Here is a 26,838-nt window from a genome sequence, read left to right as displayed (position 1 = left end):
GTGTATCTGTGCCCAGTGCAGTGGAGAGCCCTGGCCATAAGATGGCACTACCCGGCAGGGAGGCATGCAGGTAGAGAGGGGTGGAGGGTGTGATACTGAGCTGCTCTGATCCGTCAGACATGCGGAGAGTCAGGACCCTGAACCCTGAACTTGTGTGTTGTAGCGAGGTCTGATGAGATTACAACAACACAAAGGGGTAATAGGATTCATTAGGATGTACGACCTGATGAGGATGATGCACACGTCCAGGTTCATGTTTACAGACTGTGTGAAGCTGCTCCATCGCAATTCTGGTCACATCTTGACATATGCACTCTGTGGAAGAGTGTATATGTCAGAAGTGTTGACAGAAGTGTTCAGAGCAGATTTTCAAAAACAAAAAAATTAAAAAAATAAAACTGTCAATTAAAAGTGATTCATATAAGGTGAAGAAATGTATTAGAACAACATTTAAAGACACAATAAAGAGGAAAATACTTTCATCAGTTACAGACAAAGTAACAGACAAAATAGTGTCAGTGAAAATCCACTGCAGTAATGATTTTCCCAAATTTGATAAAAGGTTAGAGGAGAAAATCAATCTATTAAAGACAGTAAAATGAGAGAGTTTTTATTCTAGATTTAGAAATGAGTGCATGCAAGATCATCAGGAGGTTGGTTGCATTAGCATCTAGCCAAATGCAGCTTCAGTGTATTTGGTGGTGCAGAGGCACTGCTTCCTAAAGGGCTCTTACTAAAGATCTTTAGAAATTCTCATAATGACGAATGTTGATAGACAGAAATTGTGTCATGGCCCAGTGATCGAGTGATTTTAACCCTCAGAGTTAATACTTCTGGGGAAATTATCCTGCTTAACATTGTGACTCGAATGTAACAAAATCATTATTTTAGCATCGATGCTTTGCATAGAAAAGTGTCCATGTTTTCTGAGGAATGAGCTCACTGTTGTCAAAACCTCCGCTCAGGATTCATATCTGTTCTATATGTGTAGCTCCACTTCCATTTGATCAAAGACAGTGATTAAATTAGAAATGCACAAAATTATAAAATAAGTCTGGTAAAATACAGAATAACCTCACAATGCAAAATGTAGCTTGCATAATTTATTGACTTCAAAGGCTATAAGATGCTAAATTCACAGATAATTACATTCACTGAATCGTAGCTAGGCTATAACGCCGCTCTCATGTGAACTCAGCTTGCACATTAGCCATTAGCTAGTCCATTAGCATATCCAATAGCTATAAGCATGATTTAGAAACAGACAAATAACTTTGCATTATTTATTGGCTGCATTAACTAAAGGGGGATTAGAAAGGAAAGTTTGAACTTCCAATTCTTCACTTCATCCAAATCAACATGAACATCATTATACAGCAACATAACTTGACGACCCGACCACAACGTAATTCAAGAATGTTGGTTCCGCTAAATATTAAACACTAGACTGGTCCTTATCTTTATGTTAATTAATATAAAATATTCTTGTTTTAAATGTAAATTATTCTTATATCTAACTCAAAATTATTAAATTAACTTTTTCTGCAGACATAAGATCGTTATGTTACCACAATGGGAGCAGTATTTGCTGTGGCAGCATTGATGAAGCTGGCTACCACCCCTTTTCTTCTGCCCTTGTGATTGAGTTAAGGCAGCGGCTGATGCAGAGAGAGATAAGGAGATTAACATCAAAGGACAGAACTGCAGAGATGAGAAAAGCTATAATAAAGTTTAAGAAGCAGAAAAGAAGGGTTTTAAGAAACAAATAGAGATGATGGCAGCGTGCTGGTGGGTCTAATCAAGCTCACCTCTTCTCCCTGATTCCTCCTCTCAGTGTGTGACTCATGATACAGATGTAAGCAGATGCCGAGACAAACTTTTTTCGGAACACGCTGCGTTTCTTTTGTTCGTCATTCTCTCTTTGTGACCTTGTTATCTATCTGCTCGCTCCATCCATCAGCAGCCCCCTTCCATCTTTAGCTGTTATTGTGTAATAGACAATTAGGTATAATCATCCGCCTGCGTCAGCAAGGACCCGCAGGTCACGGTCCAAATCATCATATGTAAATACTGTTCCAGTTTCTTGATGATGTGTTGCGGTAATTATGTCCGAACGAAACTCAGAACAAAGGGTTTGTCGTGTTTTTCTGTGAATGTCTTTTTTTTTTCTTAACTGAAATCACACTAAACACACAGCAGAGAAAAAGTTTCCTCTAAAACTTGGGGAACACAAAGCCTGCTAACCTGCTTTCATTGTGAATACCAGCTCTTCAAAGGCTTGATGACCTTTGAGGTAACGTTTGTGATGTCATAGCCCATATTGAAAGCAAAGACCCTTCCAATTTTATTATTTATTTATTCTAATTTAAACAGCATCAAATGATCAGGACTGTACAAAAGAATCCGCAGGTAAACACGATTGTGTGTTGACTTTGCCAAGTGGCTTTCTGGTCTGCTCGCTCTTGCACAAACAGGGTAAGACACAGGCCGCAGACTGGTTTGTACAGGTTTGGGATTCATTCAACAGCATCCAGATGCAGTTTGCATGAATTTCCTGCCTGAGAAAAGAAAAAGGACTCTCAAAATCTCCTACTTGTAAAAAATATATATGTATTACTTATGTATATACTTTTTTTCAAACCAAGGCTGACTAGATATGTCAAGAGCAGTGACTAGGTGACATTTGTCATATATGGTCATAAGTTTACCATCAAATATCTTAATTCAGTCAAATCTATATTCAAAAGCTTTCAGTCTCGCACATCCTCTCTCTCTCTCTCTCTCTCTCGCTCTCTCTCTCTCTCTCCTTCTCTCTCTCTCTCTCTTATCTACAGGCTGAACTTAGAGGTTACATAAAGCCATGTTGTAAAGGCAATGCAGCTCCTGAGCTGTCAGTCAAATGTTTTATCAGACAAACTTTCCTGATGCACAGTTTGAACAGAAATATTCAAATTTATTCATAGTTTTGTTCCTGTGTGGTTGTGTTTAATATGTGCTTATCTCATTCTGGAAACTATTATGTATCTGTCAGCCCTACACTGACTGAAATGCTTTTACCACATGAAGAGCTTTGTTTCATTCTGGCATGAATACATTTGGGAGTAAAATAATTTCCCGTCTTCTATCGTTCAATAGCACTAGAAGCCGAAAGGAAGCCGGTCTGTAAAAATAGAATAATTTTTCAGACAGCCTCTCAACATAACTGTTGGAAAACTAGTAGTTCTGCATCAAGAGACGGAGATACATGAGAATCTAACATCCTCAAGAGTGATTACATTTGCATGTGGCTACAGAAAAGTGAGACTATCATAGTTATTGTGTGTATATGTATGTTAAAATGTATGGCTTCATTCATTTCATTCAGTGTTATTGATAAATATTTGCAGATTTACGATGAAGAAAATATGTGTGCACATGTAATTTCAAAATCTGCATGTACGTGTAGCTGAATTGAAAATACGTTTACGTGTAAATTGAAAATATGTGTTTGCATAAATTGAAATAACGTGTACATGTAATTTAAGATATGTATATGTGTAATATGAGAATATGTGTGTATGTTTAGCTAAATTGAAAATATGTGTATGTGTAATTTTGAAATTTGTGTGCACATATAATTTAAAAATACGTGTGTTCATGTAATTTGAAAGTAAGTGTGTACGTGTTTTTTGAAAGGGCAAACACACAAAGAATTTTCAAATTGCAGCTATACAGTGTTTTTTATCGCTACCACCCCATCACTTCCACAGGATAAAAGATCGGAGCATGTAATTCATTCCATGAAAAACAAATTCCCACCAAACAGAATCCAAGCAGTGATTACTTTTCCTGAAAACTGTCAGAACAGTTTCTTCTATGTCAGGGCTGGAATAATTTAGATCAATTAATGCTTTTTTAAGAGCTAATACAAAATATCAGTAGTTAATTTTATTGCATCTAGGCACAACAACTTCCACAGCAAAAGAAGAACAAAAAAGTTTTTTAACATCTATATTTTTTTATCAATTTCACATAATTAATATAAGTTCTACTTTGCATAAGTGTACAGTTGTTTTGTCACAGTTTGCCTCACTATATTGCATCACTGAGCAGAAACTGGCACTAGGGTAGCACAACCTTATGTGACAGACAAGAAGCAAGAATGTGGACAGGATCACGAAAAATAAAAGTATCACTGATGTTATGAGGACAAAACCATTTAGATCCATTTAGTTTTGGTTTTTATAGGTTTGGTTACTGCAGCAGCTGGGATGAACTACAAGGAAACTGAGTGCCCTCTCAAATCCTTTGAGAAGGTTATATAAAGAAACTACACAATTTTTCCTTTTCCAGTAAGAACATTATCACTTCTAAGAAGCTTTAAAGACCCTTACTTAAGGTATGCAGCATTTAAAGCCTGCTAAGATGGTCACTTGCGATGGGTTTGTTTGTGGGTTAGGGTTGATGACATAAACAGAGACTTAGGAGATTACTTTCACTTTCAAAAACAAACGTTTTACAGGGTTTTAGGATAAGTTACTGTCACCGGGGGAGAGCGTGCAGCACAAGAAGTCTAATGACAGTATTAATCTGCTGTTTAACAACACAGTCCTTATAATACATCAGCTTTAATTAACTTACAGCAAGTTGCTAACTGTGTATGGCTGCAAAAAATATTTCAAAATGAAAAAGATGCATGTAACATTAATATAATAGTGACAGATAAAGAGTGGTGGAATCATTTCTGCTTCTACTTTCACTTCTAAATGAGAAATTTTATAATAGAAATTGAAGAATTATTTAAATTTAAAAGCCTACACAAAACTGGCACAGATAAAGTAATATTTATTATAAGAGAAATTTTTTTAAACTAAAACAAACACATTCTTGAGCCTCTAAGGTTTATAAAAAGCCATTTATTGACATATAACATTTATTGTTTTTGAGTCATTAATTAATTAATATGTCACATATTTATCTGCAATATTGAGAAACATAAAAAAAAAACTCTTCACTGCTGCCAGTTTACTTCCAACATTACCAACAGGAAACACTTACATATTATATTTCTTGTGTTTGTGAGGGAGTAAGGTATAGGACTCATTAAAGCCAAACACTAAACACATAACACCCAGAAATCTGGCTCTATTTTAGGCACACTCTGGTATATTTTTGCACATGTTTCTATATATGGAACAAACTGTAGTTGGCTCAACCACGATGATCTCATCTGAAGGTTACAACAATGATGGTTGAGTGGTTGTCTTCGCTGCCATAACCAGAATCACAGGGGTCAGAGCGGGGAGAAAGACCTGGATTTAGCCTGCACCGGGGTTAGGAGGTCAGCCTGCAACAGGCTTATGAAACATGCTTAGGCTGGGGAAAGGCCCAGACCTGCATGTAAGCTGTAAAATTCACTGGTGACCACTGTGTCACCTTTTCATGACTCATGGAGTACATAATGATCTCCAGCAGAGCCGTGCAGAGGGAGGCTTCTATTTTTACACATGTATTTTGTCAATACTGTGTGTCGATATTCGTCTTAAATGAGTAGGGTCAGACAACCAGTTTAAGCTTTGTGCAGACATGCTGATCAGTTGGGTCAGATTCCAGCTGCGTGCCTGAAGGTTTCTTCACAAAACCGAAAACAGGACGATTTCCACTCAGAGTAAAATATCATGTGTAAGGATGAACGTACATGTTGGAGTTTACTGTGTAAAAAATAACATGCTGCTAAGTCAACAGGCTACACAGTGCAACAGCCATGTAAACAGTTTATTAATCTGTAATCATGAAATAAAAATGTATGTGAATGATGACGCATCAGTATGTTACAATACAATATATACAAGTTTAATTTCAGTATTAAACTCAGTACTCCGGTGATGTTTTGGTAATTCTCATGTTTTTGACAGACTGAAACTTACTAAACTTTACACTGACACCCTCCACCTACATGTATTGTAAAACCCGCAATTGAATGCAACACTTTCACAGCTGCTCTGTAGGGGTTCTTACAAGGGATACTTAGAATCAGACCAAATCATTAGTGCTGCATTAGAGGACAAGGCAGCTGTAGGCAACAGTGAGTGTCTATAATATAACCTTTCATTAATACAAAGAATCTGTCACACCCTGTTTCAGCTTCTTTGTCAGTCTGTTCCTGTCTTTCTAGCAGCCAGGGATGGGTCGTCATGTCAACGATCTCCACCTGCGAGATGGGAGTGGTTTTGGCTTTGTAAGCTTCTCCAAGTGTCTCTTCTCAGTCTTGTAGGACAGTCTCCACATGGTTTCCATAACCTTGACCTCAGTTTCCACCTTAAAAACAACACACACACCTTAACTCTTCAAGACATGTGTTACCTTACTGCCACTCTACATCTCCACACACCCCCATGTTATTTACTTTGTTTTGTAAATCTTTCAACTGTAAACAGTTTTTGACTACTTATTATCATTTTTTTCATTCAGAAAATGCTCTATTCTCAAATTTCTTGCTCAGTCTCTTTCAGTTAAAACTTTTTAATGGGCAAATCCACAACTAGAGCAGAACACAACTCAGATAACTGCAGGGTTTTACTGCTGTTGTGTTTGTAAGCATGTAAAGACAGATGTGTTTGTATGGTTGCTTGATGTACTGGATGTCTAGAAGCCTTGTAGTTGTTGAAAGGTGGACGGGGAATGGTTTTGTTCGTGTGTATGCTTTTATTTTGGTGGTCTTACTTTATTGTGATGTTAGGTTGTTATGCAGTCGTTAATCTGAGTCAATTTTCTCCATGGGAGACACTAAAATTAACTTTGGATCTTGACAGCAGTTCCTGCACTGCTGTCGTGCATCTGCAGTGGTTTTTACAAAGCTGATAGTGCTGGACTGCGTCGAGTTACTAATTACATGTAAGTTGCACATCTTATCTCATAGTTAATTCATTTAACATTTAAGTCAAAACACAAGAACTTTTCTCTGTTATCTTAGTAAATATTCTTCTACATTTCCATCTTACCTGACCTTACTGATAAAAAAAACCCCACCAATTCACAAACAAAGTTACTTTGCGTCAGTAAAGTCACATTTTGTTGTCGGCCTGTTGTGCGCTCATTAGTAGGTCTGTCAACCAGCCAATCAGGTATGTGGGACTTTTCCAGTCGGAATCTTCTTCCACGATGAGGAGGGCAGGTCCAGCTCCTGTGATGCAGTAAAGATTGTAAACAGGTGGGTGTGGTTGAGATCCACGGGGGTTGGATCAAGACTAAAGGCTCAAGCAAATCCTCAATTAAAAATACGTCAGATGCCAAAGTGATTGGAGTGAATTCAAATACGGTTTGACCCAGCTCTGGGATTTCACAGCGACTGCTTACAGTCGATCTAAGACTCAGAAATGTGTTCACAGTTTTAAAGAATAATTAAAGACAAAAAAGAAAGATTAAATAATTTTTTTTTTTTTACAGAAGGTGATCTACGTCAGTTCATTATGCACAGCGGCTGTTGATGAAGAAAACCGAAGATGGTCTAATAATCTAAAGTAATGGTCCGGTAATAGTCATCTCTTGTTGCTTTTTGTTGGTTTTATTCCATCTCTGGGTTTTTTGTGTGCGATAAAATCACTGCTGCGTCATTTCCTGCTTTCAGCAGACATCATCAACTTTCTCTAAACTGGTTGAATGAAAAATCATTTGTTGGAGAACTGGACCAAACTTCTCCAGAGGGAGTAAACCTGAAACACAACCACAGTTATTACTAAGTCTGACGGAACATACAATACAGAGGTGTGTGTGTGTGTGTGTGTGTGTGTGTGTTTGTGTGTTTGTGTGTGTGCGTGTGTGCGTGTGTGTGTGTTTGTGTGTGTGTGTGTGTGTGTGTGTGTGTGTGTGTGTGTATGTGTGTGTGGAAGAGAGAGAGAGAGAGAGAGAGAGGGAGGGAGAGAGAGTGTTAAAATTATCCACCTAAAGCCAATCCTCCTCAAGCTGATCAGTGAGCTGAATGGACTAACCAGCTCGGGGACATCAAACTTGCAGGCAGGTAAGAAAACTTTTGTTTCGTTCTCTTAAAAATGATTTGTTATTTTCTTTAAGTGAGACCAGTGGGACATTAAACAAAACTCCTCTCTCTCGTGTGGGCTACTCGATCAGGGGTCGCTGGGATACAAAGGTAGAGCTGAACTCCTCAGGTAGTGTGTTTACAGTGATGCAGATGATGTAGATGATGCTGAATGAGATGATTATATTATCTTAATCATTACTATTATTTATATTCAGAAGTTTTCTCATATATTTTCTTAATCTTGTAAATATCAGGTGGGATTCATTTTCCTATGTTGTGTACGAAAGGATTTTCTCAAGAGGCCAGAACTGACTATAAGCTCACAGCTTAAAGGCTACGTGTACATACTGCACTTATCGAACAGCACTGCCGCAGTAACCTACATGTTTCTTACTTAACAAGAACCTATTCTTAAAATCGCTGAATTTACTGGCAAAACACTGATGACAACACAGATTGAACCAAAGGACTGAGTGTTTAGGAAACCCCGCTTGGCTCTGCGATTGTCTGTAACGGTATGTGAGTATTTTCTGTTATGAAACTAAACGGCCTTTCGCGACGGTAAGTAATGAGCGGCCCGGTTCAGCTCAAAACAGACCCCACCCGTGCAGCATCGTACGAAGCGTTGCTGAGTTCACGTGACTCGTTTAGTTTTTTTGTGCAGAGATGAGCTGACCGGTTGCGTAGTTGATGCGAGCTTGTTTGAGTTGGTTTGTGTGGTGGAGTGACTGAAGTCTTGAAATAACAGAGGACTGTCACATGTTGATCATTATAATTTATCGATTTGGTTTGGCCATGAAATTAAAATTAGTGCCTCTAAGATATTGTGAATTTTATGTACAGTATACAGTATGAGGCTGAAATCTGATTTCTTTTAAGGTGGCCAGATATGTGTCATTTTTTGTTTTGGCTAAATCTAATCATTAGACATTCTGTAAAAACACTTTGATATTGTATTGTACAGTTTCTTTGTATACTTGAAAGGCTTTGCCCCCCCCACCCCCCACCCCTCCCTTCCTGTCTCCATCTCTGCATGTGCCACACCTTCAGCCTCCTCTGATATTCAGTGCAGTTTTGATGAGCTTTAGATCACGTGCAGCTACGATCTTGACGTGTTTGACACCTCGACTTTAGCCTTGTGTGTTTGAACTGCTGGAGTTCACACATGCGTGCATAAATACATACTTTTACATTCATTTCATAAGTAAAGATTCACTGCAGCAGCTGTGAATTTATTGGTCGTCCATTGTTGTACTTTCATTCCATTAGCATAGTTTTTGTTCAGCGTGTCAGATTTGTCTTTAAATTGAGATTGTTTCTGTTCAGCAACGGAAATTGTTGTCAGATTATGTAATTTCAGTGGATATTTCAAAGCAGGTTTGGTTTTTAATGAGGGGGAGTCCGCTGTTACATTAGCTTTAGCATCTTTTCCAGTTTGCTGTCAGTGTCTCACTCTGAGCTTTTGGCCTGATCGGTGCACCACTGATGGGCTTGAGGCCACGTGCAGCACTGAGACCTTGGTTTGACTCTTCTTTATTAGCCGCAGCGAGGCCAGAGACAGCTTACAGAGGCCAAACAAAATGTGAGGAGATCCATCACCCTCCAGATCAGAAATCCACCTCTTGACAAGCGTGACGCCTGCTCTCACTCAAATGACTGATGGCCAAGAACTGAGATAAATGATGGTATTACTTTAAAGACTGGGCTGTGACTTAAATCTCCTGGTGATGATAAGACTTTATAGATAACTTTATAGACTGGATCCTGTAAATCCCATATACCTTATACTGGAAAATGATTACCTAAAGTTCATTATTCAGCGTCTGATTCTTCACAGAAAAGCTGGAGAAGTGGAAATTATGTTTTTTAAGAATATATTAGGCAGCACATTAGGCAGGTTTTATAACTGCGCTCAGGGAGCGTGCTTCACAGATAAAACTAAACCAAAATAAAATAGCACAGAATAGGTCTTGGCTTCACATGAAGTGGCCATCAGACTAAAGTTACAGAGTGCTTCACCGGGCGATACGATGGAAAGCACAAGTACAAACTGGTCCCTCGTTATTGGGCAGAAAACAGAAAATGTGTCTGTTACCAAGCTTTTGATACGTTTGACTTGCAGGTTCGTTTTGGTCAACTGAAGTTAAGTCTGCACCAAGCCGGTGTATTGTCACGTTCGTTGGTCAGCGTTTTCAACCTTGACACTTGAGCTTGAGAGCTTCCCACGGCATCACAAGTATTCCCAGCTGGCCTGGCGAGGGCGACCCCGGGAAGGGAGGTCTCTGATGAAGCTGTCCCAGTGTAAACTCAGGTTGTGTGTTGACGTGGGGGGTGAAGGCAGGGCGCTGACCTCTGACTCACCCAAACAGTGGGAAGGAAGTAGCAGAGTTCATTTAAGGGCAACATTTACTTTAGCGTCATCATCATGCATGGAAAGTTATTTTGGCGACTTGCTTTTTTTTTTCTTTTTTTTCTTTTTTTTTTTTACATCTTTCTTGTTGTTCTCGTGAATCTTTGGGAATCTTAGGAGTCTAAAAGCATCCTGCCCTCTTCAAAAATCTTATTTCTTTGTGAATAGCTGCTTTTTTGTCTTGCAGCCAGTTCCCTTTGCATCATATGGCATTTTAATTAAGTATTTCTAAAGAATGAGTTCAGTTTTCTGAGCAGCATCTCGGAAATGCTGAATCTGAGCTGTGGACATGAATTATTGAAACAGGTTCCTCCACTGTGAATGCGGCACAAACAGGACACTTCATTTCCTTTGTTTATCCGATAAAATTGTTTTGGTAATGGCTATGTTCAGCACAGAACACTTTAGAGGATATGTTGACAAGTTTCGGGTTGTGGCTGTTGTCTGATGCATCTGTGCTACAGTTTAAAGTGTTTGGCAAAGGACTGTGTTTTTGTCAAAATTATAAACGAATACATTTCTGACATCAAAATGTTCTAAAATAAAAAGTACAAGGGTGCAGCAAAGCCACTCAGCACATGTAGCACTTAGCGGCTCCACAGTAGAGGCCTGTTGACCCTGGCAGTTCCGAACGTTAATTACATGTATCTGTGTGAATGTGAGGCAGGACTGGGTTCTGAAAGGGGCATCAGGAACTCGTTTTTAGCCATTTCAAGTTGATTTTAATTGAACTGGTGCCTGTTTTGCAGTGACAGGGGGACAGATCTTTGTTTTACATCCGCAGTATTACTGTGTGAACGGATGAAGCTGTCATTGTCGTCCTAGATTGTGTTTTAGTCTGTCAGCTGGATGTGTGTTTGCATGGCTGAGAAATTAGTTTAACTCCAATTTAGACTGAAAAAGTAGTAGGAGAAATAGCAGTAGCATATATATATATATATATAAATATGTTTAGTGATATAGCCAGGTTAAATCAAGGGTTATTTTAGAATTTTGGAACATTTTAGTTGTGATATTTCAACAAAAAGAATTAGGTTTACCAACTTTTCACATTTTATCAGTGACTGTAACTAGCAGCATGTTTTAATGGGGGATATTACATCACAAAATGATGGATATTTCTTTTAGTTCTTGCTATATTACAGAAATGTCAAGGACACCCAAGTAAAACCGGCACTTTGACACCAACACATAAATCTGCACACCAAATTGGTGCATATGGACTTAAATGAGGTCATATTTCATCACCCAGCTAACTTTGATTGACTGCAGAGGGCCTGGGAGTAATAATGGGAATCAAGAGGACAAGGGATATTTTGAATGAGAAACTTTGACAGGTCATTTTTCTACATGAGAAAAAGCCTGGCCGAAGATAGCACATTTTTCTAATCCAATAAAGCAAGCTGGGTAACAGGGTGGCTTCGACATCCTGAAACAAACAAGACACAGTTATAACAACAAATAGTCACAATAATTAAAAGTCCTCACAATAAAGATCCTCATTTGGATTCCTATTAAAAGTTGTCACAACTTGAAGTCCACATAACTATAAATCCCTCATAATGAATAGTCAGAATGACTAAAATTACTCAGAAATAAAATTCCTGGCAATGAAAAGTCCTCATAACAAAAAGTCCTAACAACGAAAAATGTCCTCACAACAAAAAATCCTCATCGGCAAAAGTTTACAAAAATTTAAGTCCTCATAGCTAGAACTTAATTTCCCTCACAATTAAACATTCTCACAAGTCCTCACAACACCCCACAACCAATAGTGCTCACTTTGGAAGCCCTCACAAAACTATCTCATAACGAAAAGTCTTTACGATCGAAAGTCTTCACAATCAAATGTCCCCACAACTAAACTTCCTTACAGGTCAAATTTCTCATGACAAAAACCCATCTTACTTAATAGTCCTCATAACTCAGTCGTCTCAAAAATGGCCATCTCAATGAAAGGTCCTAACATCAGAAAGTCCTCACACCTGAAAGTCCGCGCAATTCAACAATCTCACAACTAAAAGTTCTTATATTGAAAACTCTTCACTGTTGTTGCTACTGAAAGTCTTCACAATGCAAAGTGCTCACAACTAAATGAGACACTGAGCCCATTTAGAGTAAGTCTCAGTGAAAAAAAACTCAAAAGGAAATGTTTCTGAGCGCAGATGTTACTGTGAGGAAAAGGCTCAGACTCTTTCAGAATTAACAAGGGCTTCAGCACTTAGAGTTGTTTATAATGCAGAGCCAGGTGGGAGCTCTTTATCAGACCATACAGACAGATATAAAGACTTCTAAGAGTACATGAAAGACAGAGACTGACAGAGCTTTTATTACTTTCATGTCTCAGACCTGCCCATTAATGCACTAATGCATTTCTTTTGCATAACATTCTGAAAAAAAGTTTTTAGTTTTAGGATTCTCAGTAAATGTTTTATGCTAATTGTGGCTATATACTGTGGTTATTTTACTTTTTCTAATTACTTTAAATTAATATAAATTAATTGTTATTTCATTTAGGGCAGTCAGTTATCCCCTACATACTTACCTTGGTCAGGACATCCTTGAATAAGAGACATTTGATCTTAATGTGGCCTTTACTGGTTCAACAAAAACTGAATAGAGGTTAAGACAACAGTTTAGAGTGGTGCTTAGAGCTCACTCAGACATATGATCTTTTTTCTTGGTGTTGGTGTTTCTTCTCTTTTTGTCTGTTTAACCATGCTTCTCAAAATGTTAAAAAAAAATCCATTTTGTATTGTTTTTTATTTTTTTTAGGTACTAAAAACAAATTCAGTAACTAACTGATGTGTGAAAAGCCAGAAGTAGGCATTATAGTCGTTTGCTTATTCGAAGATAATATTTTAATTTTTTTTGAATGGTAAGCCTTGTATTGTTTCCATTTTTCATGTGGAAGAATTGTGGGAGGAACTGTTGTTTCCAAATAATTCCCAATCTGAAAGTTTATTACAGTCCTAAAATTTTCTGATTGATGCATGACATTTTACTTGCTATACTGTTTCAAAATTGATTCCAAATGTATTCAGCACCCTTTCAACAGTGGCATGCGAATTAAGGTTTTCATGTACACACTCTTTGTCCACTTAATTATTCTCCTTCCAAGTGTTGGAAGTCTCCCACCGCCTGTCACCTAACAGTGTTTAAAGAACAGAAGACTTTTAGCTCTGACACATGATGTCACAACAGGTGCTGCACCATCAGCCCTAAATGTGTTGTGGCCGGTCACGTTTAGACAGACATGACTCACCTCCACAATGAGTTCCAGCCGGAGCGCCTGACAGAGAGACGGCAGGAGGGAGGGATGGTTCATGTGATGTGATGCGTGAGGCAGGGAGGTGAGCTCAGGTTGTGCACACTGAGAAGAGGAGGAGCCTTGTTAAGCTGCAGGGAAGGCGAGGCCACTCAGTGGGACCTGAGATAACTGACCCAACCAGGGGGCTGGAATTGGCTTTAGAAGCTAAACATGCACACATACAGCCGGGTCAAAAAGTCGGAGACCATAATCCCATTAATGTGCACTGTACAAACATATAATAACTTGGGCTTTTTTTATATACATAACCCATAAAGTTTATTAACATTTTAGGAGCATTTACAGCGCGTATCATAGTAAGAACACATTCAAACCATGAGTGTTAATTGAAATTAAGAGTAAAAAAAAAACAATATCCACAGTTTGAGAAACCACTCCACACTTTTTCATCTCCAAATGATTGTCACTGTAAAATCAATTCCTGAAACTGTAAAATATTGGTTGCAATAATGAGTTTGAACAGTATATGTAAACATAACGCAATCCTGAGAAAAAATTTGCAATCTTCATAATAAAACATGTGATCTTTGCTCATATTGGCAGTTGATGGCATCATAAGGATGACTGGCTGCATGTCATGCACACGTTCTTCTTCTGCAGTTACACGTGTGACAACAATGGCTCGACTTTGTGGGCGGTGGAAGGGGGGGGGACTTTCACAGGCAGAACTAGGACCCTGCAGCCAAGCCCTCGTTAAACAGCATTAAATCCAACCAATCCTATTAGTCTGTTGCCCTTAAGAGTGGGAGGAGGAGAGGAGAGGTGGGGAGACGTGTTCCTGTGGTCTGCGCTAACTCCACTGAGGGAAACATGAGAAAATAAGATATTCACATCAACCCGGTGTACTGCACCTTCAATGGCTGCTGCGAGCCTCAGTCACTTTGTGCTGTCAACCACTGAAAGACAGAAAGAAAAGGAGAAAAAGCAGAAGAAAAAGAAGGAAAATTATGATTTGAGAGAAAGAAACATATGAAAGCTTTTTTTTTATTGCCATCCAAAAATATATAAATTTGGGAAATGTAAAATCTATCGATAATGTCTGATCTTTGGGCTCATGTGATGCTTCGTATCTCAGTTTGGTATCATGTCTTCTAAATCTGTCATCAGTATGTCAACAGTATCAGACTATCAGATTAAGGCTCTCAACTCTGAACGCCCCAGTAAAGGCTCTCAACATACTCACTTTGTAAAACAAAACCATTCGAGTGTTGTTGGACAATTCAAATATGAATTACTCCTTGGACCTTCTGAAACCAGGTTGTTTTTCTTGTCTTAAATATTAGACACAAGGTTTTCAGTGAATATTGTGGTGTCCCATGATGATCTAGATTATGTCTGTTACGGATTTTGGCACGGCAGTTTAAAATATGAAAGATTTGTATCAGGCACAGATACAAAATGGCAGTACCTGTGTTCAAAGATAAATCCTCGTAGTGTATGTCACACAGAGAAAGATATTCTTGACTATCACATATGTACAGACCTCCATCCCAAAAAATGTATCTGATGTAAAAACAACAGACTGAATTATTATTATTATTATTATTATGTCTGTATTTAAACTTGAAAATCATTGAAGGCAAAGCCTGCATTTACAATGAACTAGAGAAGATACAGAATAAAAACACAAGGTAAAAGAAGAACATCAATCAAAACAAACATATAAATACAATTAATAAATAATGTAACAAGAAAATTAATTAAAACAGGTACAAACAGAAGTTAAAAGGTTGGAGATTAAGGATTTAAAATGACCAAGAGGTACCAACAAATTAATTTTTTAAAGCGCTTTGTAGTGAGTTCCAGGAGGATTATGTTGAACAAAAGTCACTGGCTCTTAATTAATTAACACTTTGACACATCAACAAGTCTTCATTTTTAAACGATAAAAAGTTTTATTTGTCAGTGTTTCATAATTACCTATCACCTCTATAATGAAGGTCTGGTTCAGTCTGTTTGAACAGACGACAAACACTGACTTTTTTCAGTGTCACAGAAGGTCCAATGTCTGAGACTTAATGGGTGCTGTGGGTGTTTGAACTGGTGATACACTATGGAGATAAGGAGCTTAATGGGGAACAGTGTCCTGTGTGTTCTGAAAAATCTTCTTCTTGGCTTCAGACCTTGCTCTCTGGCTGACCCATCAAACATGTAGAAAACTCACCTGATGCTGTTTCACAGAAGGATTTTTTTAACTGTTTCATTAGTATTATGAAAATTCCTTTTGTCTAAGAGGAAATGTTTAAATAGATTGCTCGCATTAAGTAAATACAAATGTCGTTTACCATAGCAACAGTGTTCCTCTGTTTCCTCAACTGTAATATTCTAAAATCGAAACATATTTCCTGTCACAAATATGATATGAAACAGTCGCATCTGCACAAAAAACATGATTTCCTTGGATAGTGAACAGAATATGGACTTTCTGTGTCCATTGTTTCCACTATGTTTATGTGTTTATACCTGTATACAGTCAGGAAATAATAACAAGTTAGGCAGAATGATGTGATTATACATGTATATATATGTAGTGATATACTGTATATATACTGTATATATATATATATATATATAATAAACAACACAGCTCTGTACGACCAGAGACATCAAAATGTTTGTCAGGATCACTCTGCTCTGATTCTGACTTCCCTCACTGTGCTGCCTTTAAATAGCCAATCAACATGCTGGCTGATGGTGGAGGAGCTCTGACACTGATTCATGAGGCTCTGGTGTGAGTGACTGAGTGCCACATGCCCACCCACATTTCAAATGAAAACCAGCTTTCATTATGTGAATTGCTGGGCTGTGGTTTTGGGGGCGGATTAATTGGCTGTAATCTGATTACACTGACGCCTTGATGACCCTCCTGCTGGCCTCCCCCACTGGGCCTCCCCCTCAGTGCTGTCTACCTGGCTGCTGGCGTCACTGAATTTATACTACAGTCTGCTGGCTCAGTGCAGACAGGAAGTGCTGACAGTCTGAAAGGGTGATTTGATAATTGGAGATGAACTGTTTACGATGAAGATCACCTCTGACTTATGTATTCTTTCCCTGTTACCTATCTATACTCATTTACAACACACAGTATACAACAAGTGACCCAGATTCCCTTTTTTTAAGTCTTATTCTGTCAAGTTTCACACCTTTAATGCAAAGCAGTCACATCTTGACAAGGTTTTATCAAGTGTGATCTTTTGTTTTGTTGTTCTAATATGTTGTGATTAAAATTGTTGCTGCTTAAAACTGGAAATTTATGTCATTTCTTTCCATTAAGTCTCAGCTTTTCTTATTACATGTTTTTCCTTTCCCCCGTTCTATAGGTAAGAGCCCTCTGGGATCTGATGGGTTGTTAGAAGCCAAAGTTAAAGGGATTATTCCTGGCTGCCAAACACAGGAGGTCCTTGAAGCTAAGAGAGATCACCTGGCTGGAGGTGGCCCAAAACCTTTCCCCCGTCGCAGCAGACAAACCTATCAGGATACATCAGCCGAGCTCTCACAGCTTGTTAACTTGCCATGAAGCCAAGAAACCTTGCGTGATCCCACAGGGTCGTCTTTAAGGCGAACAGCTCAAGAGTTTGGCAGCACCCTTTGTGCGCTTTGGAACTACTGCCTTGGAGTTTGTGCTTCTTGTCCTCTAAAACGAATTTATGCTGCCCAGGAGAAGATTTTATCTGCATCTTTATTGTTGACATGCTTTGCCCCAACACCTTCCAATCCAATACCAATGACTTCCATTCATGGTGTTCGTCACAGCAAAACTAAAGCCTGGGAGGACTGTCATTTGTCAAGGAATAACTTGGACTCCAATCAAACATGGCCAGAGACGTCAGTCCTCTGAGTCTCCAGCCTTTGTCTGTGAGGAACCGACAATGGGTTGGAGCCTCTTTGGGTTTTGTTCTGCCTTTCTTCCCCCTACGTTCTCTAATTTTCTGCTACTTCCTGTCTTGCGCAGCTGCAGCAGGCAGTTTGCCTGGTATAGAATATAGCTATGGCATTAGTCCCAAATTTGTTTGCACCCCAATTCCCCCAGATGCAGATCCCAGCTGCTATTCCCCACCCAGTGTGCCCCATGGACCCAGCAGTAATGGCCATAGTAACGGTCACAATGGCAGCAACCGGCGAGGCATGATGTCTGACGAGGCCAAAGCCACCATCTTACATCTGCGAGAAAGCCTTGTGAGGCAGAAGGAGACCATCCTGGACCAGCGGGAGACCATCAGGGAGCTGACTGCCAAGCTCACCTTGTGCGAAGGCTTCGGTGGGCACCATGGTATTGGTAATCATGATAACCACCATGATACCCATCACGACAACCATCATGATACCCATCATGAAAATCATCATGACAACAACCACGATGACCACCACGGGCATCACGGCAGCCACCACGCATCATCATCACCACACCATGGCCCTTCAGCGTATCACAGCAATGATCACCACTACTCCCACGGTAACCACAGACCAGACACCCACCACAGGAAGGGATCATCATACAGCAAACACAACTCCTTCTCTCCCGAGCAAACGGGCAAAACCCTGCAGACACTGAAGGAGAGGCTGGAGAACCTGCAGGTGAGTGTAGAAATCTGCAATGCATCACGGTTGGGGAAGTACAACAGTGTAGTTTTAAATACAGACCAACTGTGCCAGTGGATACAAGAAAAAGTGCAAAGTGGAGACCTTAGTACACTGTCATATGTAACATCAGATTCAAAAGGTGCAAAGGTACTTAGGTCTCGTATCATACAAGTCCTACAATTTAATGTCCTACAATTTAATACAAAGGTATTTTACAATAAACATTTGGGTTTTGTCTTGATATATAGCTCTGCATACTCTAAAAGAAGTGCTCCTTGGACAGTAAGAAAGCAGTGAAACACAAATTTTCAGATATTCAGACAGCCGGTGCTGCATCATCCATCATCATTTTGTAACTTTCTGAAACTGACAAACCTAAGGTCATGCCTGGCAGTCTTCACACTTTGAATGTAACTTTCAGTATGGACTTTTTGACAGATTTTGGGACACAAGGTGGTCATTTTTGAGTGATGGGTAAACCGGATACAGTGAAAGACAATGCATTTGTGTTTCGAGTACCAGGGATGAAGACAGGAGTTAATTCAACCTTTATTTGCCAGATACAAGGTACCAGTTAAGTCAGAATCAATTCTAATCTGACTTAAAAGTTTAAATACCTAGCAAACACAAGAGTATCTTTGGCAATGTTAGTTTGCACGCATTGAATGTTAAAATTTGAGACCTACAGGCCACATTGGAGCTTGGATATGTTACTGGGCATTTTGTATAGCAGGTGTCTGACAAATGAAGAAGGAGGATATGTAAATGACAACATCTCTAGTGTGTCATCAGCAGTACTGAAACACAAAATAAGGAATCACAGAGAGTTAAAGCAGGTAGAAAGTTTAAAAGTTGACAATCTAAGGTTTGAAGTAACCTTAAGTCATTTCAACAAATCAAAAATTGCAAACAGTTCATTCATTTTTGTTAATATTTATTCAATTATGATTCTGCTTTTTCTCAAGTTTAATGATCCAAACTGTCTCCCATAGAGGCTTTTCAATTTTTTTAATTAAATCTGCATTTCCTTTATAGTATGTAAATTCTGCGGTATATATGCTCTTTCTCCACCACACAAATATTTTAAAATGCTTAGTAATGTGCCTGTACAGAAAGGCTGAACAGTCTCTAGGGAGGCAGAAGCCTATCAAAGGTTTGACTTAATTGGGGTCATATCTTGCGTCATTGGGGGTCACGAGCTCTGGAGGTGTTCCGGCTCTCGATCTCTCTCCTGGATATCAGTGGCCAAGGCTGAGCTCAAACAGGAAGCTGCTTTAAGTTGATTAGCCCCTACCCCTGACATTAAACAACCCCTGTGTCCAAACATCACCCAGTGCAGTGAGACAAGTGCAGCTTAGAGGACGGGGGTGTGAAGGAGGAGGTGGGAAAAGGTGGAAGGTTCCAACCAGCCAGTCAAATCAAAATGCTGTTCTATGAACATTGATTTAATGTTTACTCAACCTGATTAATCCCACTGAGATTAAGGATCTCTCTCCCTCAGGGAGACCAGGTCAAGACAGAAGCATCATACAGTATAGGCCTATGAGTATAGACAGAACAACAATGACACAAAGAGGCTATTTTTCTGTTAGCAGTTAAAGGGAATTAATCTTTCCTATCAGTTCTGACATGTGTGTTTACTGTTCACTTTATATGTATATTTTTGTGTTAGGTCTATTGCTATAGCCATAGCCTGTGTTAGTCTTTAATGTCAACAAAAAGCTTCAAGCCTATTTTGATTTGATTTGATTAGGCATAGATTTGGTGATTTATTTGACTGGTTAAAACTTGGCCAAATTTATTTGAAATGCTGAAGTTTTTTCTTCTATGAAATCTATTTAACCCTAACCCTATGTTGTTGAAACTACAGTTATATATATATAATAGACCAATGGTTCCCAGTTTCTCCATAAAATTGTTTTACAACATGTATGTTTGCTTTTCTCTTGTAAAATACTAGAAAGTTTCGCCTCTTCAGGTTTATAAACATTACTGAAAAATCCCTCCTTGCCTGCTTAAAGAGTCACAAGCCAAAAAGGTCAGGAACCTCTGATCCAGACATCTAAAACTCTTGAACTTTTAGCTTTACTTAAATTTAGTTTGAACCACAAAACACCAAATCTGTGCTCACTGGGACCTCTTGCAGGTGTTGTTGTTTCTCTCCCAGAATTTTGATCTTTTGCAGACACTGTAATCAGTATGTGATTGTACGTGAGGCATTTTCTAAACACCTAAAAGCCACTAAATGGTTTCTCCACCACACAAATATTTTAAAATGCTTAGTAATGTGCCTGTTGGGTCTACTGTCTCATTTGTGTTTCAACATTTCCACAATGCTGGTGTCACATTGCGAGACTAAAACCCTGCTGTCCGCTGGACTGTGAATTCCTCATTATCAATGCAGGTGGTCTCAGAATACACTCTGGCAAAGTGTTGCCAGAAATCCCCTTTGAAGGTGTGAGACAAAACAGAATTGAAGCCAGGATTTACCCTGCATCACTCCCTCCTCAAACAGGATGTCTATGCCACCAGCCTCTGGCCACGCGCCGAAGGGTGCTAGCCAGCCTCACCTTCAATTAGCCTCATCCTCCCTGACGCGGCTATTAATCATGGCATGTGCTGGCAGGGAACAAAGCCGGATTTGCCGATGAGGAAGACAAGGATGAGCAAGGGAGAGGATGGAGGAGGGCTTGGGCTTTACAATTCTTCTTTATTCACTTCACTAAATTTGCTGCAAAAAAATTCTGACTCTAAACTTTTTCTCATTTTCTTCCAGTCAAATTCTTGACCTTGGAATTACTAGTTTGACCAAACAATCCCAGCTCAAGGTCCAAAATACTTGCTTTTATCCAGAGGTTTCAACAGTATCACATGGTCTTCATCAGCAGAAGGAATTTGTTCAGTTGTCATGGAGATAGCTGTGTTGATATGTTAGCTCAGTATAGTTTCTTTTGTTTGTTTGTTTGTTTGTTTGTTTTTTTTGTAAAATTCACAATTATATGTGTACAATGTCTTTCTGCTCATTGCTTTTCTTTAAAAGATTCTTTTTTTTCTTTTCTTTCTTTTTCTTTTCTAAAAAGCTGCTACACTTTTTTTTTTTTAAATTAACTTATTTTACTAATATATTAATGTCATTTTTAATTGTCACCATTGTCAATTTGAAGTCCTACTATTGGATGTGTCATAGATAAGGACTGGACTGGGTATGCTTACAATGATGATGGATATGATGCTGAAAGTATTCCCGTGGTGGGATTGGTCTACTACATGAAATAAACACTATGATCGATTGTTTAGGGTAGAGTAAGGTAACAGGACCTGGTGTTTAAAAAAAGATATGCAGGTCAGCATAAATACATTGGCTAAAGGCTTTTTTTAAGTACATGAACCATGTATGTCACTGACATAAAGATATGTCCTAACTCAAACATGTAAGAAAGAGTTTCAAACAAAGAATATGTATAACCCTCTAGAACTATATGATTTATTTTATTATGTTAAAATTTACTCAATCCCACAGAAGAGTTTCTGAAGCTTCAGCTCTATTTAGGCTGTCATTTTTATATTTATTATTATTATTGACGCATGTTTTGCATGTCAACAGGCGAGGAACTCTTCCAGCTCCTACTCCAGCTCCCTAAGAGAACTCCTCCAGCGGAAAATCAACGCCCTAGAGGAGCAGCTGCACAGCTACTACCGAGATCACCATGACTATGGCCACCATAACGACCATCACGGTGATCACCACGACGATCACCATGACGACCACCGCAGTAGCAGCAACTACGATGACCATCATGATGATCATCATGATGATAACCATGGCAACAGCCATCATGACACCCGCCATGATGACCACCATGGTACTGGTCACCATGATAACCACCATGACAGCCATCGCAACAACCACCACAGTAGCCACCGGTACAACCATCACAGTGGTCACCACAGTCGCCATCAAAGTCACCACTATGACCACCATTATGACCGGCACCACAGCCGGCATCACGGTCACTATGACGACCATCACAGCGACCACCACGATGACCATCACAACGACCACCACGATGACCATCACAACGACCACCACGACACTGATCACCACGACATTCACCACGAACTTGGCCACCACGATGACCACCACAATGATCACCATGATGACAAGCACCACAGCACCGACCACCATGAAAGCCACCACGGCAGTGATCATCACCCACGGCGACTGCCTTTCAACAGCAAAGAGCCGAGTGCCCGGGGCACCGGGCACAACAAACTGGAAACAGTGCTTGGCCAACTGCACCATGGCAACAATGACCACGGTACAAACATAGCTACTCTATGATTGTTTTACATTTGAGACTGTGCAGTGATGTAGTATAAAAGCAACAAGGTACATATTATGAGGTTGGGGTGGGTCGACAGAACACAAGACTTTCACACAGGAAACTGCGGTTCATTTCCCGTGTGAAACCAATAGTCTTCTTGACTGTTCCAAAACCTTGATGACAAAGGTCCTAACTTTGACGAAGTACTTATTTCAACAAACCACGATCTTTTCCTGAACCTGACCAAGTATTTTTTTGTATGTAAACTAATCAAACTGACTGTTCCAGCATTACTTGCATGTTACTATTAGGACGAATGTACAGTAGGTCTTTGACCATTCAACCTCAACCAGCTGCTGGTGATAGAACAGTGTGTACTGAGCTGAATCTAAACTCTGCTGTCTCCGTCTCACCAGGAGACCACAAGAAGCTAAAAAGTCCTAGTGCTTTCCTGCTCGACTTCCCCATGAGGACCAACTACATGTATGGCAGGATGAAGCGGCCGGTGGTCAAAGAGATCTTTGCCCTGACCATCTGCCTGTGGCTGAAGGCAGGGGCAGGTCCAGGCCTCGGCACTCCCTTCTCCTACGCAGTACCAGGGCAAGCCAATGAGCTGGTGCTCGTCGAATGGGGTAGTAACCCCATGGAGCTGCTAATCAACGACAAGGTAAAAGCAATGCAATGTAGTCATGTACAGCCAACACATATGACCCAAACCAATCTGTCACTATGTGATGCCACAGCACTCGGACTTCAGGTCAGGCACAGGAAACATTGGTCAGTACTCTTTATTAAAGGATTATAGACTCTCTATGAAGTTCTTAATTCAGTCATAATTGCTGCTTCTCTGAGCTTTAGCATACATCAGGTAATAATGCAGTTCACACACATCCACAGAAGTGTTACTAATCTTGCACAGTGAGGTGTGATAGTCACAGCTCAGACTGCCAGGACAGCATCATCTCGCCAGTGGAGGTCAGAGCTATAAAGTGAGGTCGGTGACCTCAGAATCAGGAGCACAGTACTTACACAGAGTCATGTTATGCTCTCAGTCACTGGTCAGTCAGTTGAGTGTGACAGGCAGTGACATGCACACACTAAAGGGTGGGGGTGGAGATGAGTATTCAAGGTACTGTGGCTGGGATGTGCCAAACTGGTGATAAAAGTGCTGCTTATGTGGCGTGTCGACACCTATTGATGGTATCATAAAGAGTGGCATAAGTTTAAATATTGACATATAATGCATAGAGCAGACAATAGGCATGGACACAGCTGCACATTTGCCAACCAAGGGTACTTTCAGATGGATTTACACCTCAAAAATATTGCACATTTTGTATATTCTCCGACAAGTTTCTCATGCAGGGGGACACTGATCATCACAGCTACAATCTTTGCCTTCTGCTAACCGTAAACTGCTGTTCTGGATGGTACTAGTCTGATATAACTCCATTTAATAGACCACTGTTGCTGTATATATTTCATTATAAGTAAATGAGGAATGGAAACACAGTTATTGTGGGGAATAAAAAATTAAAGCACAACATGGCCTGATCACTTATCATCTAGTATTGTGGTGGTTCTATTCATGAGTGAAAACTGATGATGTACTATTAATCCACTAACTTCTTATGTCAGCAACACAGTCTGGTCCCTGACAAGGAGCACTTGGGGTCAACCTCAGTCTCTCAGTCATTGCAGGGGGTCATGGGAATTCTAAGAGCTACGAAGGAGTTCATGGCACAGATTCTTTCCCAGAAGTGCTGAAAAAATTTTAGAATTAAATTCATCTTTTGGTGTAAATCTGAGTTTGAATGACACTTAACAGTTTATCGAGACATTAACCTGTACAGACATTGCTGACATGAAAATGATTAAATTGTCCTATTAGCCTCCTAATCTTTCATTCCCTGAAAGGCTGATACCTTTTTCCCATAAACGGAAGACAGATGCTCGTCTCTTTCCCTTCCTCGCTCCCGTATCCTGCACAGCATGCACAAATCAACAAAGCAATTAATCTGATTATTGTAATTGATTGGCCTAATTGTCTGTAGGAGTGACATTAGCTGGGGAGATAAACTGTCATGTTTGTTTTCTCCTAGTCACACACTTGGCAGTCATCAAACTGATCAATGACACAGTTAAACGATCTTCAGGATGAAGATTAATTTCAGTCTTTTTTAATTTTCTGGAGTTGAGGAGATTCTCATATTGTCCCATACAGCAGTGAGCGCTGTCGTGTAGAGCTGTCTACAGCTGTGATGATGTTGGGTAAAGAGGCCTGTTGCCTTTTCTTTCCTGATGAAAGAAAGAAAGAAAGAAAGAAAGAAAGAAAGAAAGAAAGAAAGAAAGAAAGAAAGAAAGAAAGAAAAAGCTTGGTTTCTGTGTAGATGCTCATCTCATCAAAAGTGAGTCATCAGAGATCAGTGCGGGGGAGTCTGCACCTTTTGTTGCCACCACTACGTCATGATGACATGTCCTGAGTCGTAGGGTCAGGTCAGGCCTCAATTAACCCATTAGCTTACCACAGACGAAGTGTCTTCATTTATCCACTTTGTCACAAATTACAATTTAAATAAGCGTATTATTTTTTATTATCTAAATAAAGTGCATTTAGACAGATCAGTACTATTTGTAAAATTTGTGAAAGATTTTTACAAAGTTCTTTTGCTTTCATGATTAATTACTTTGAAGTAATTTCAATGGTGCAAAATGAATCATTCAAAATGATGTGATGAGAGCGTTGATCCATAAGAAGATATATTTGTGGTTTTAAGAACCAAAACCATCTCAGTGTAGTTTTACATCTCCTCTCTCAGGCTTCTCTCTGGAGCTCTAGTAACAACAGCTTGGTGAACCAGTCAGAAGAGAGGAGGCTCTGAGCTCTGAGTTTTCTGAGTGATCCAATAAAAAATATAGCAGATTTCAGGTAAACACTCATGGAAACCAAATCCTGCAAGGGTGGACAGTGGGCAGGGCTTGAACACACAGAAATCTGCCTTTATACAATATGGGACCTTTAACATTTTCTGAAATTCTAGTTTTGGTGAAAGAAATCACACCTCACAGACATAGGCAACTTCTTATAAAGAGGCAAGAAGACACTTTTATTTCAAGGGTTCACGAGTCAAAAAAAGGTTTCAAACCACACTCGTGATAAACTGTAGTAAGTTTGCGGAGTCCCAGTGGAATATGGATGACTTGTTCTCACATCTGTCCCTCTCTACATGTCTCTCTCTCCACCTGTGTGTTTAGGCGGTGACATTGCCCATAACCATGACAGATGGGAAATGGCATCACGTGTGTGTGACGTGGTCGACACGTGATGGCGTCTGGGAGGCCTACCAGGATGGGGTGAAGAAAGGCTCGGGGCAAAACCTGTCACCCTGGCACTCCATCAAACCAGGGGGGATTTTCATCCTGGGGCAGGAGCAGGTAGGAAAAACAATATCTGATTGTGAAGGGCAAAATACTGAATATGTGCTGTATCAGACAGACTTTGCTCTCTGGACTTTTACCTCCCACATTTTAAATCTCAGCAAAAACTCTTCTTTGCTGTCCACAGGACACAATGGGTGGCCGCTTCGACGTCACTCAGTCTTTCATGGGGGAGCTGTCAGATCTTCAGTTCTGGTCCAGAGTCCTGACACCAAACGAGATCTACAGCCAGGCGACCTGCGCAGGCCACCTCATCGGTGACATCATGTCCTGGTCGGAGGAATCGGTGGAGCTCCACGGCGGGCTCACCAAGTTCCCCTTTGAGCCCTGCCACTAAGGACTGACGCTGGACCCTCACACACAAATCTGTAGCATCATCTGTGTCAGAAATGGCAAATAGGATTTCGTTGTGGATCAAAGATGAGGGAATAATTTATTTCACTGCTTGCAGAACTTTAATAACTCAAGGTCAGCCATGGGCAACAGGCAGAGCGAGGAGTCATTTTGCTGTTTCTATATATATATATATATATATATATACTGTATATATATTCTTTTTTTGCCATTCCTGTCCAATCTTTCTGCCTTCTCAACCCACACCCTCACTTCCTCGCTCTCACACTCTCAGCAGGATGACTTTGAAGGCTCCAAAGAGCGCAGGGCTTTGGATTTACCGGCTGTGTGGTCATGGCTGCGGCTGCTCTGAGGGATTCCGAAACACATAATAGGATTTCCT

General features: G+C 39.8%; 1 protein-coding gene across 1 annotated transcript; it reads left to right on the top strand.

Moving 5' to 3' along the window:
- Window positions 1–17,571: 17,571 nt before the first annotated feature.
- Window positions 17,572–26,490, top strand: LOC111233227 (neuronal pentraxin-1-like). Its single transcript, XM_022760992.1, has 6 exons — window positions 17,572–18,333; window positions 21,944–22,163; window positions 22,335–22,658; window positions 23,084–23,331; window positions 25,920–26,099; window positions 26,230–26,490. The coding sequence occupies exons 1-6, from the start codon at window positions 17,572–17,574 to the stop codon at window positions 26,437–26,439; spliced, it is 1,944 nt and encodes a 647-aa protein (XP_022616713.1). The 3' UTR covers window positions 26,440–26,490.
- Window positions 26,491–26,838: the final 348 nt, after the last annotated feature.

Source organism: Seriola dumerili, unplaced genomic scaffold, assembly GCF_002260705.1.
Source record: "Seriola dumerili isolate Sdu_G_001 unplaced genomic scaffold, Sdu_1.0 BDQW01000381.1, whole genome shotgun sequence".
NCBI classification, from domain to species: Eukaryota; Metazoa; Chordata; class Actinopteri; order Carangiformes; family Carangidae; genus Seriola; species Seriola dumerili.
This window is presented reverse-complemented; position numbering and strand designations above follow the sequence as displayed.